General features: G+C 48.6%; 1 protein-coding gene across 3 annotated transcripts in view; it reads left to right on the forward strand.

The window, feature by feature from the left end:
• The first annotated feature begins 1,105 nt into the window (after positions 1 to 1,105).
• NSMF (NMDA receptor synaptonuclear signaling and neuronal migration factor) overlaps positions 1,106 to 12,381 on the forward strand; it is a 50,461-nt gene continuing 39,185 nt past the window's right edge. For 2 of the 3 annotated variants that reach the window (XM_054998324.1, XM_054998325.1), the window contains exon 1: positions 1,106 to 1,291. In XM_054998324.1, coding sequence (XP_054854299.1) covers positions 1,221 to 1,291 — 71 coding nt within the window. In that variant the 5' untranslated portion in view covers positions 1,106 to 1,220. The remainder of the gene's footprint in view (positions 1,292 to 12,381) is intronic. The other variant, XM_054998327.1, reaches the window with a different exon arrangement.

The following is a 12,381-nucleotide window of genomic DNA, read 5'->3' on the forward strand; positions in this document are numbered from 1 at the left end:
AGGGGGCTGGGAAAGAGGTTGGGCTGGGGAAGGAAAAGCGCCAAGACAGAACCAACGCTTGCACACGCCACCTTCTCTCCTCTTGCTTTCCCATGCGTTGAACAGCTCCCACCCACTCTCCAGCCTCCCCCCCCCTATTCAGTTACTATTGTAAAGTTACTAGTTGCGGGACAGCCCCCCCCATTATTGTTGCAAAGGGATGGGGAAAGGTGAGAATGTGAGAAGATGGAAAGGAAGGAAAGGTGGGGGAAGAAGGGTGCAAAGGCAGGCGCCGCTGCTAAGTGCCTAATTCCATCCCCCGACTCCCTTTCCCCATACCTGGTCTCATCCCTCAGAGCCATCTCGGTAGCATTTTGAACAGCAGGATCTGAGTCCAACGGCACCTTAAGAGACCCCCAAGATTTTCTGGGTATGACCTTTCGAGAGTCAAAGCTCCCTTCTTCAGGTGCCAAAACTCTTGAAAGCTGACATCCTGAAAATCTTGCCGGTCTCCAAGGCACCGCTGGACCCAAATCCTGCTCTACTGCAGACCAACACGACTACCTACCCGAAACCATCCTCATGGTAGCCTTTTGGTTATTCAGACTACCGGACTACGCCTTTACAGCTACACAGGCACTCAGGAGATCCCTTACGCCCCCCCCCCCCCGGGCTCTTTCGCCCCATGGTTTCAGTTGAGTTAATACCGTGTATGAAAAGCGTAGTACAGGTCGGAAGAAATTTCACATCCCGGTTCGATCTCTGTTTTTTAGGGAACTCTTTTGGGCTCATAAGCCCCCCCCCCCCCCTTGCTTTCTGCACTTGTTCAGAAGCACTCTCGCCTCCCGCTTCTGCCATGCTTTGCGAGCTCCGGTACGCCGATGGAGCGCCCGGCTGCTCCGCTCCGCTCCGCCCCCCTCATGTCGGCGTCGGGGTGGGGGCGTCCCGAGGCGCCCAAATATAGCCATGCCGCCGCCCGGCTTCCTGCGCCCCGCCCCGCCCGGGCTCTCCTGCGGCGCTGGAGCTGCAGTCAATGGGCAGCCGCGATGCGCGACGAGGGGCGGCCGGGCGAGGCGGCGGCTCCTCCTCCTCTTCCAGCGCCACTCGCGGGGCCCGCCGGGGAGGAGGCGGCGGACTGAGAGCGGCCCGAAGCAGCCGCGCTCGCAGCCTGGCCGGGGCCCCGGGGGGGCGGCATGGGCGGCTCGGCGCGGCGGCGGGGGAGATGAGCCTCGACGACCACCATGGGCACGGCCGTCTCCAAGCGCCGCGCCCTTCGCAACGAGGCCGTGGCGTCGGTGGCGGCCAAAGTCAGGTGAATCACGGGCAGGGGGCGAGATCGCGGGCGGGGGCACAGCTGCAAAATGAGGGTTGGGTGCCACGGAGGGCCGGGGCATAGGAGGGGCCGTGCAGAGTCCGGCTGGCCGGCGAGGGCGCGGGGAAAGAGGGGCAAGGGGGTCCCGTCTCTTCCCTCCCCGGGAGAGGTTGCATGCAGAGGGAGAGCGGAGGGGGCGAGTGTGCAAAGGAACTCGTGAATGTGCAGGGGGGGGGGGCTTGAGTGGGTGTCCGTATCGTGCAAAGCTGAACGTGTGGCAAGGGAGGGGGCGAGGAGGCGGGGGCGGGGGTCTAAGTGACTATCTCCAGCGCGTGGAGGGGAGCGAAGGTGTCCTGATATATGGGAGGGGGCGAGCGGGGGTGCAAAGAGAACCCGACCCAGCGGGTGCGTAACCGAACAACATTGTTCCGTGCATAGAAGCAACGTGGCCATGTACCTCTGGATACCAGATGCTGGGAACAAAAGATGGGGGGGGGGTGCTGTTGCCTTCACGCCTTGCACGTGTGCTTCCTGGGGGCATCTGCCTGGCCGCTGCTGCTGGAAACGGAACGCAGGACTCGCTGAGTATCTTGGATCTGCTGTAGCAGAGCTCCTCTGATGTGACAAGTCCCTGCAAGGAAGTGAGCGGGCAGCTAGAGCACAGGTTCATCTGAGAGTGGTGGACTATGATTGTCTTGTGCTTTGATCCTATGGGAGAGCCCTTGCATCATTTTAGCTAGTGGCAGTGCTTCTTTCCTGGGGGCGGGGGGGGGGGGATCAGAGGGGAAGCCGAGCATCTCCCCAGGGTCAGGTGCTTTCTTGGGGTCTAGCACAGTTTCTTGCCAACAGTATGGAGCCCACTCTCTGGGCATTGTGCCTTCCTGGTTTGCTTAAAACTGATTGAGCGTGGATCAGGGGATGCTGCCGCCGCCGCCCTCTCTACTCTCGCGCCGTGCTGTGCTGTGGAGCTGTACATGCTGCTCCGTATTTTTAGTCCGGCTGTCGCTTTGCACCGGGTTGAAATAGCATCTGACGTGAGGTATGAAGCGTCTGGCTTGCCGCCTAGCCCTGGACCTTTGTTGGCCAAGTCCCAAAGAGCCCACGGCAGTTCCTGTGAACTTCCAGCTCCAGGAATGCAGAACGGGGCTGCGGGTAAGCTGCCTGCGCAGTTGTGACACTTATTAAGAAGAAAGCAGCAGCTGCCTTTGCTTGCAAGTCTTGGGATCTCCTCTGCCGATCTTGGAGAATCCACCTGCAAGGAGACTTCATCATGTCCGCCCACAAAAGGCCGCCTGAGTATATGTTGTGCGGAGTGGGGGTGGCAGGGTCTGTTCCTTGCCGCTGTGTCCTGTGCTTTGTTAGTGCATGCTGCATTGTATGCACCTACTGCCCCTGTTGCTGAGCCCAGCCGAAAGTATGGAGAAGGATCATAAGTGAATTTGCAGATGAAACAAACCCAAAGACAATTGCAAGCTCTGCAGACATGGCCTTAACAGAAGGGTTGATGCTGATAGAAATAAAAATAATCCTGGACAGATGTAGGCTGCTTGTAGTTTATGTCGCTACGTTTTTTTTAAAAAAAGATACGAATGGATGAAAGGATAAGAAGCTGGTTTCTGAGGAGGGTACCAGGAACCTGTGTGTAACTGCGAGAATGCTGTATAGAGTGTTCAGTGGGCCCAGCCATGTGTTACAAAGACAAGCTCTGGAGTTCCATGCCTCCTAGTTGCTCATGGGCCTAATTCAGATTGGAACTATAGAACCACCCTCCCCACCTGTCCTGAAATAGCCCTATGGAGGTGCTTTGCCCAACTGAGGATGCTTGTGTGTAGCCATGAGCACATGTAACCAGATCTGCAAGAGTTCCTTTCTGTCTGTTCGTCTTATAGGTTGTGTTCCTGTAGGAATCCTACACAAATTCCAGAGGGATAAGTGTCTTACAGTGCAGTCTTAAACTGATTTTTACACCTTTGTAAGCCCAATGGGTTTAGAATGGTGTGACATTGCTTAGGATTATGCTGTTTGTTGCAGCCATAAGAAAGAGTCTTTTGGCATCTTAAAGACTAATGAACTTATTATGGTAGAAGCTTGCATGAGTCAGAGCTCACTTTGTCAAATGCGTGATGCAGGAACCCTGTTACAGTAGGGTTTTGGACAACATGGTCCTTGTGATGCAAGATTGCTTTTTTAAAACACTAAATTGAATGGTCTTGTGCTGATCACAAACAGAATCACAATCTCTCCCACCCACAAGAGCAGGGTCCCTCATTTGTCCACACAGTGCAGGTCTCTGAAGGCACCGATTTTCATCAAGAATGGAAATTTGATTGACAGCACAGAATCCTGCAATTCGAATGTTTAAAAATACAGCCCCCAGGAACCACAAGATTCTAGCCCTTAGGCTTGAAAACGTGTGGAAGGTACTTAGTGGAATCTCAGAGACAAAAGAGCAGAGTAAGCAAAATTAGAGCATACACAAGATTTCCAGAATTTTTATGGCAAATAGGAGAGCCATAGCTCAGTGGGAGCTATGCTGTCCATTTAAAAAAAAAACCAGTTCACATCCCAAGTATGTTGGGTGCTGGGAAAGACTTTTCTCTGCCTGAGACCATGGAGAGTCCTTGCCAGTCAGAGGAGATGAGCCACAGCGAGCTGGACTGACTGTGCGTAAGGCACCTTGATGTATCCAATGTTGACTTTTCATGGTGCAGAATTTGACTTACCTTGCTACAACATTGAGATGTATTTTAGTACAGGGTGTAAGCTGATTTTGACTGCAACAACAGGCAAACTTGGGGAAAGTGAATGCACACTCTAAGCATAGGGGAGCTGGGAAGAAAAGGCCCGTGGAGGGTGTGCTCTCTTAATGAAGTGGAATCCTTGCTGAATCCTATTGCTGATAAATAGACCACAGTTGTTTCCTCAGAGGTGGCGCTGAGATTATGCAGACCATTATTCCAAGGTGTGTGCGTGCATTGAGCTTTAAGTAGGACCAGTAAAATGCTCAATAGTGTTCTGATCATCATCAGAGAAACCATTTCAGTGATCCTCATCACAGCTAACCCTGCCTGGCCAAGTAAAGCAAGCCATGAGTATGAGTATTTGCATGTGTGTGTCTTTGCTTGCATTTGACCATCCTGTGAAGCAGAGTCGAATAGGGTTCTTCACGGGATGAGTAGTCATGCATATGTATTCGTCACTTGATGGCTATGACTAAGTTATTGCAGATTAAATGTTACCAACAGAGTTTTCATGGACTCTCAGGCACAGTTTGGCTGAGAGCTGTCCCAGGAGTTTGTTTTTGCATGTGCGACATCAGGTGGTGACTTGCCCGTGTGAAAAGGCGATTGCAGATCAAAGATCACAGAAAAAAAATGCTCATGACTCTTCCAAGGCAATGGTTCACACATTCAATCATCAGTTGTCTGCTGTCAAGTAATTAAAATGTAGGGAAATCACAAGAGAGAAGGCAGGGGTGACCCATTACCAGTTGTTGAGCAGTCAAGTAAAGTTATGTGCATGTGCCAACGGAACCTTAAGGGTTTGAGAAACTCTAAGAGAGGGAATCAGAAGCAAGATTAAAACTGCCTGCATGCCCTCTTCGAGCCACAGGCTACACACAACTCTCCACAGCTCTTTGGAAGATTTTAACACATAGCATAGAATGATGCCTGCTTTGATAAGACACCACGTTTAATGACGAAACACACTTTGCAGTTCAGTTGGCCTCGCTGCAGACCTGTGAGGTAGATTGCCGCTATCTCCATTTTACAGAAGGAGAAACTGAGGTTGTGTTGCTCCATATGTTGATGGAGTCTGGTGACTGGACCTGCAGACATGGGCCCTGACCTATAAAAATCTCTGGTGGGAGCAGAATCTGTATATGGGCCCTAGCACTAGAAGGGAGAATCACTTTAACTCTTTTTTTCACCCTCTCCAGTGCAGTTTGTTTGACAAGAAATGCCCTGCCTCACACCTGCTACTTTAAGGAGGGAAGTACTTACCTTCTACCTGTCTTTTTTTTTTTTTTACTGGAATGTCAAACCCAGGAGGGGCCATTTCTTAGTGTAGCTACTCACTGGAGTGGTGTGGGGAGAGTTAACCCTTTCTTGCTCACTGCAGTGGCCCTGACCCACGTTGCTTCTTCTCCCAGTGGTTTATTAGGGCCTAATTAATGATGTTCCATCATGAAACTCCAGTAGTTTGGCCCCGAGGCTGAAGGAGCATGGCTTAGTTCAAGGCAAGGCAATGTGCTGTGAACAAAAATGGGGCTTGAACTTTGAATTTTTGAGTAGGCAGCAGAGTAATGGGGTATGCTACAAGTGTACAGAATAGGGTTGTTTTTAGAGCTATTGTTTGGTGCTCCACATAATTCCATAGAGTACAGTTCCTTAAACAGGTGTGCAAGGATACTCAGGGGAGGGTTGGTCTTGTTTGACAATCGCAGGGGGATGAGATGACCATCCACCAGAACAGATGGGGATCTGCTTGCTCTTAGGGTGCCACCCACAACAATGGACCATGCTGAGAAGTAGAACTACTCAGGACAGCAGTCTCACTGCCACTGGTGCCTCCAACCTCGCACAAGAGCACCAGCTCCCAGAAACAGGATTTGAGTCCAGCGGCATTTTAGAGAACAACAAGATTTTCAGGGTACACTTTTTTGAGAGCCAAAGCTCTCTTCTTCTGGTCCCAGGAAGGGGCAGAAGCCTCTGTGACACAAGTGCTGTTGTGCCTTGGAAAGGACTTTGCTTTGCCTCCCACCCTGGACAAGCAGAGTGCGGGCAAAAAGGAGGGAACCTCCTTCTCCATTTCTAAGGCGGAGGAGCTATCTGGTGCACTCTGGATTCTGGCAAGGGAGGAAGGAAGGGGTGCTGCAAAAAAATGAAAATGGGAGAGGAAACCTTGGGTTGATAAAGTTTGAAATCCACTGCAGTGGAGTAAGGCTGAACTAGGAAATCATGAATGTCCAGTCTCAGCTCAGTAATTGGGTCCAGGGCAGCTTCTCCTCTTTCCCCCCTTACCCCAGCTACACAGCTAGGGGCAGCCCCGTTGCTCAGTGGGAAGACAGCATCAGCTGATTGCTCAGAACCACGGCGGGCAGTCTCCAGGTTCGCTCCGTCGCTTGGTTTTCAGAGCCTGCATAGCTGACGGGAACACTTCCCAAGATGGTTAATTAAGTTCAGCACAGCTTTGTCTTGCCCTTGTAAACAACCAAATAGAGGCAAACAGATAAATCATTTCTGCCAAGGCAGGGAATGTTTCTAAATGCTGGCCCTTAGATACAGGATGCTACTGCTTCTCTGGTGGTGTGGTGGGTGCATCGAAAGCGGGGAGGGATAAAGGGCTTCCCAGCTAAATTTTGTGCGTACCAAAAATTTGATGAGTCTTGCAGGTTTAAAAATTGGGACTCTTAGATGTTTGTATGAACTTAGTCTCTGATTTAAACTGATCTATGTTAACAGCTTATTACCAGCATAGTGTAGTTGTTAGTGTGTTGGACTAGGATCTGAGAGATGTAGGTTCAAATCCCCACTCTTGTGGGGTGACCTTGGGCCTGTCACTTTCTCTCAGCCTAATTTATCTTGCAAGGCAGTTGTGAAAGAAGGGAGAATGCCATTTGCCACCCTGAGCTCCCTGGAGGGAAGGGCAGCATAAAAATGGACTAAATAAATGCATTTTCAGGTGGGTAGCCATGTTGATCTACAAAGAGCAAGATCCAGGCCCAATAGCACCTTAAAGACCCACTAGATTTCCAGGGTGTGAGCTTTTGAAGGGACTCTGCAGACCAGCTAGACTTGGAAATCTAAACAATTACATTAATATATGTTTACAGAATTATATGTATTAATGATTGAATTAATAAGATCATTACATTATTTTCATGGAGGGGGTATTAATTAGGTAACTCCATTTGTGTGTTTTTTAACATGGCTTTTTAATATGGGGGAGAGGAGGAAGAGAGAAATAGATGAAGAGGCAGAGCAGTCAGATGTGAGTCTCAGTGCACAGGTGTTATGAACAATTGCTGTTTCTAGCTTTAGAGGTCTCTTGTGTTCATAGGCAGCAGGGATTGAAAAGGTCCCCTTGTGACTTTCTCTTTCAGAGCCCTGTATCCTTAGTTGGGGGCCCATTGGATCCTGAAAGGGTCCTCACTGGAGGTGCTGTGGTACAGTGGTGGAAGTCTCAAGTTAAATCCGTGGCATCTCCATTTAAAGAATGCCTGAAACCCTGAGGAACAGCTGCCGTTAGGAATAGACATTGGGCTAAATGGGCCAGTGGTTTGATTCCGGAGAAGACGTCTTCTGTCCATGTGCAGTTCCAAAAAAAAGGGGTGCATAACTCCCTTCCCAGGCCCTTGCAGCTCAGGAAAATGGTGCTGGTGCAGAGGAGGCAGGAGTCTCTCCCCTTCGTTGTGGTCCTAAACTGAAACTGGCCCCTGTGTACCTTGATAATGCTGTCCTCCTTAGCTACTGTGTGACTGTGGGGTAAGTGAGGCCGGTTCAAAGAACCTGGACTTGTTAGAAAACGTAACTGCGTAGTTTGGCTCTTGGGGCTGCGGTTGAGTGTATGCGTCGCTTGCAAGAGGTCCCTGCTTCAGTCTCCAGCATCTCCAGTTAGAAGAGTCTCTGGTTGCCAGTGTTGCCTCTGCCAAAGACGCTGGAGAGCGTATGTCAGTTGTAGGAGATAATACTGAGCTAGGTAAACCAACTGTGTGACTTGGTATAAGAAGGCATCCCGCATCTTCCACTCTCAATTCTTGGTTCCCCACCCTACCCTTTTCTTTGGGAAATGTGTGTGTGTCTCTCTCTCATCCCCCTCAGCATTTCAATTCTGGAAAAGCTTTTCCTGTATGGTTCCACTCTTGCACGGCAAAAGGGTTGCCCTTATGAAAGGCTTTGTGAAGAAGGAGGGGGTAAGAAGTGAAAGAAAAGAAGAATACTGGGAGGTTTTAGGCATAAGGGGGACACCAAGGGGAAAAAGATGGGGGTGGCTTAAGGAAGCAGTTGGCTTTTGAGCCACTGCAAGGGGCTGAAGGTCACAACAAGCAGGGTTATTAGGACAGAGATGGGTTGGAGTGGAGAAGAAATCCCCCCCCCATAAGTCAGATTGGTAACAACCCTGTTTTGCCTTCTTCTGGTAGCACCTGGCTTGTCTCACTTGTATGAATCTCCTGAAGCAATTTTGTCTTCCAGCTGCTTCCTTGCAGGGCTTCTGCTTTGTGTTTCAGGACATGCCATGGTCTGGGTTGTGTAAGTCACCTTGCAGCATGGTGGGAGTGTGAATGCTTTTGAAAGTGGGGATGAACTTCAAAGCCTTTTGATCCCCCGCTAGACAGGGAAGGAAAAATATTTAAAATTTCTGTGCATGACATAGTATCTTGACAACCAGGCATGTGTGATTCTTGTGTGTGCGTGTGTCTCTTATGTTGAGTTTCTGCATTTACATTGCACAGTGCTGCATTTTGCCCCAGGTCATCCGTGCTTCACTGTGCAAATGCTCCATGTGTGGAAGCCATGTTGTTTTACTTGATGAAAAAAGGTCAGCTTCCGTTTGCTGTGCTGTGCCATTTAGTCTCTTCATTTTTATGCACAGGAGCATTGTGCATTTGAAATATTGCAAGATTTGCAGGATTAAATGCATACCCAAAACAACTCTTGCTCTGCTTCCACATATCTGGAAGCACCAATTTTGTGCTCATCTTTCTCCCCTCTAAACAATCCCCACCCCATTCTGAAATTGCATCAGCCGTACACTGCAAATGCCCTTTGGGCTCCTATGCTGTCTCCCCGTTTCTCCTCTTGGCTGCTGTTGCATCTTCTTTCATTTCCTTCGGGTGCTGCAATGCAAAGCGTGTTGCTTTCCCTTAGGTATCGTTTTGTAAGCAGCGTTCCCTCTGCTGCAGAAATGCCTTCGGAAGCCTAAGTCTGCAGAGCATCTCCAACTTGCCAAATTAATGACTCCATCATTATGAAGAGAGATGATTTTGCCCGATTTTCCCCTTAGACAATGTCTTTCCCCATCAGCCCTGTTGTTGAAATTTTGAGCAGCCCTTGTCCCTGTGTTAGATTCATCACAAACCTGCATTTTCCCTTTTGGGATTAGAAGTGGCTCTTTGGGGAGGGGGGCTTGGTTTTTTTTTTTAAACTAAACGTCAGCTACACCTTTTGCAGATGCCAGCAACTTTGCTCAAGTGGCCCAAGAAAATCCAGGCAGGATGGCAATTGGAGCATCTAGAGGGGATTGAAAAATAGCTGAGAGAATGAGCTTTTTGTTCTGATGAAAACTCGTGAATGGACGGCCAATTTTTTGTCTTTAAGCAGAGGACAGCCAAGATCACGGCTGGGATGAGGAGCTTTGACGATTAGCACTGATGGAGTACCTTGGAGTCTTCTAAACTCTTTGTGTACTTTCGGGATCCTTACAACCACCCGTTGATTATTCCCATTTTGTAGACATTACATTACATTTTGTAGTTATTTTGTAGATTGTTCCCATTTTGTAGTCATTAAGCTAGCACTTAATGTAGCTTTAACTTCCACGCAAAGAAAACTAGAAATGGGACGCAAATTAGGACACCAGGACTGGTTCATGAACTCGTGTTCTGGTTGTATCATATTTACCTGAAAGGACAGTGACCTTGAATGGAAGATGATCCCCCTAAAAAAAAGATTGCACAGAGAGTTGTTTAAAATTACTGCTATTAACTTCCCCCTTCTCTTTCTTCATGGCACATGTGGAAAAAACACTTGTTGGTGCTCTGTAAATCCATCTCTTCATTTCTTCTGATGTTTATAAAATTGCTAAATATTATTATTATGCTTCAAATTATTCAAGGCCTTTCACATATATTATCTCTGTAATCCTCCATAAACAGCCGTTTAACCTGGATGGATATTATGCCCCATATTTTCCCCTTACATCAGTCATCATGGGTCATGGAACCCATGAAATAAGGTTGCATGCGAGGTCATATCTATGGGAGAAACATCTAGGGAGATTGCTCCAGCATTAGTACCCATGTATCCCCAGTCTTGACTGATCTGGTTGCTCCTCACCTGGTGAGTGAATGGCAAAGGCTTGATTTGAAAAGAGGACTTCCTGGCTTACAGCTCATTTTCTTAAGCCCAGGCTATACGTTACATTTAACACGATCCCAGCAAGGACTGGCAGCAGGACGCTGCCTGTGAGTTCCTCATGGGAACTCAGTTCTAAAGCAATGGAAGGGGCCTGATTCAGATGGACACTGCAGTGGCTGGAGGGGCTTCAGCCTCCTGCCCATTCTGTATTCCGGATCCAAAATGGTCCTGGGGTGGGGGTATTGCACAGGTTCAGCATGGCACTGTTGTAGCTTTTCTTTAGTGTGTTGACACTGATCAGGTGCCTTGTTTGACTCTTTTCTCCTCCTGGTTGTTCCTTCTCATTCAAGGTAGGATAACTCTCTTTGGATGAGAAAGGGCCTTTGCGTAATACTAATTTGAGTTTCTATACTTGTAGTCTGTAATGGTGGACAGTTTTGGATGCTACAGTCACTTCATTGGCTACCCATCAGTTACTGTGCTCAGTTCTAGGTATTGGTTGTTACATACAAAGCTCTTCATGGCCTTGGTCCGGCATACCTACGAGACCACCTCCCTCCCTATGTTCCTCCACGGCAGCTTTGCTTATCTGAACAGGGTCTCCTGCAGGTCCCAGGCTGCATATGGGCGAAATCAACAGCAGCCCATGCACGAGCTTTCTCTGTAGTGGCCCCTACCCTGTGGAATGGCCTGCCTGAGGGGGTCAGGAGAGCCCCCACTCTCCTGGCTTTCCACAAACGATGCAAAGCCGAACTATTCAAGAAGGCTTTTTACTCAAATGGGAGGGCTGTATTGTAGGGATGAGGTCTCAGATGCTTCGCTAATGAGTTAGGAACCATAGACTTCACCAGTATGTTGCCTTACATATTATCTGTTGCTTTAAATACATACTCCTATATACTACCTGTGCTTAATGTCAGTCCTAGAATTGATTATGTTCTGTTGCAGTATTTCTTCTACTCTGTATTGGATTCTTGCTAATGCTATGTCTTTTTAAACTTGTATCTATTTACCCAATGGCACTGTTTATGGAAATGTCCTTGATACTGATCGTACTAATCTCATACTGTGTAATCCGCCTTGAGTCTCAGTGAGAAAGGCAGACTATAAATGACATAAATAAAATAAATACATCCATAGGGTGTCTCTGGGCATGTGATCACTATGATGCTCTCAGGAAAGATGCTTTGGAATATATCAGTCTCCTACCACATCACACAAATGAGAAGGATCAGTGGTAGTTTGAGTGGTCCCTACAGTTGTTGGCTTCTTGCAAGAGAAGTATTTGCTTCTTGTTTTGTGTCTTTAGTGCATTGTTTGGCAATTGGCTGTGCAGTGATCAGCCTTTGGCTGCAGGTGTCTTGCTGTTGGCCAGCCTGTTGGTTCCTTTCCTTCCGTCTTTTCTTGTCAGGAGAGCTGGAGAGCATACATCTCTGTTCACTCCTAAGTTATTTAGAAAGGAGAACAGGAGAGAGTGTTTTGTTGCTATTTGCATATATATACTTGGCTCCTTTGTTTTCTGGTTCTGCTGCCCCTGATTTGAGGAGGAAAGGAGTTGCAGCAAGGACAGGGTAAGAAGGGAAGCATCCAGGGATCTGGCTCCTGTTTCCATATTATGTTCAGCCACCCCTGCGTTGGCTGATCTTGTTGCTCCCCAGTGCCTTATTTTGGGGAGAACTGAGTCATGCCAAGATGTTCAACAGTGCCAGAGAGGGATTATTGCTGGGGGAGGGGGCTGCGACACAGACAAGCAAGAATCAGTTGGTGCCAAACAACTTTTAGTGAAGCAGTGGGCTGTGAAATGCTAATTATATGCTTATATTTCAAAGCCGCTTAGAAGGAAAACCCTTTCGGCAAGCGTGGCATGGAGGTAACGGGCTTCGGTGTGCTGAGCTTCCAGATCTCAGGCCACCGCTGGGATTCTTCTAATTTACGTCCTCAATTAGCGGAGCCACGGCAGCACCTGCAGATCCTCTGTGCATGGCCGGAACAGGCTGCTTGCATTTACCA

This window comes from Eublepharis macularius, chromosome 14 (genome assembly GCF_028583425.1).
Source record: "Eublepharis macularius isolate TG4126 chromosome 14, MPM_Emac_v1.0, whole genome shotgun sequence".
In the NCBI taxonomy this organism is placed as follows: domain Eukaryota; kingdom Metazoa; phylum Chordata; class Lepidosauria; order Squamata; family Eublepharidae; genus Eublepharis; species Eublepharis macularius.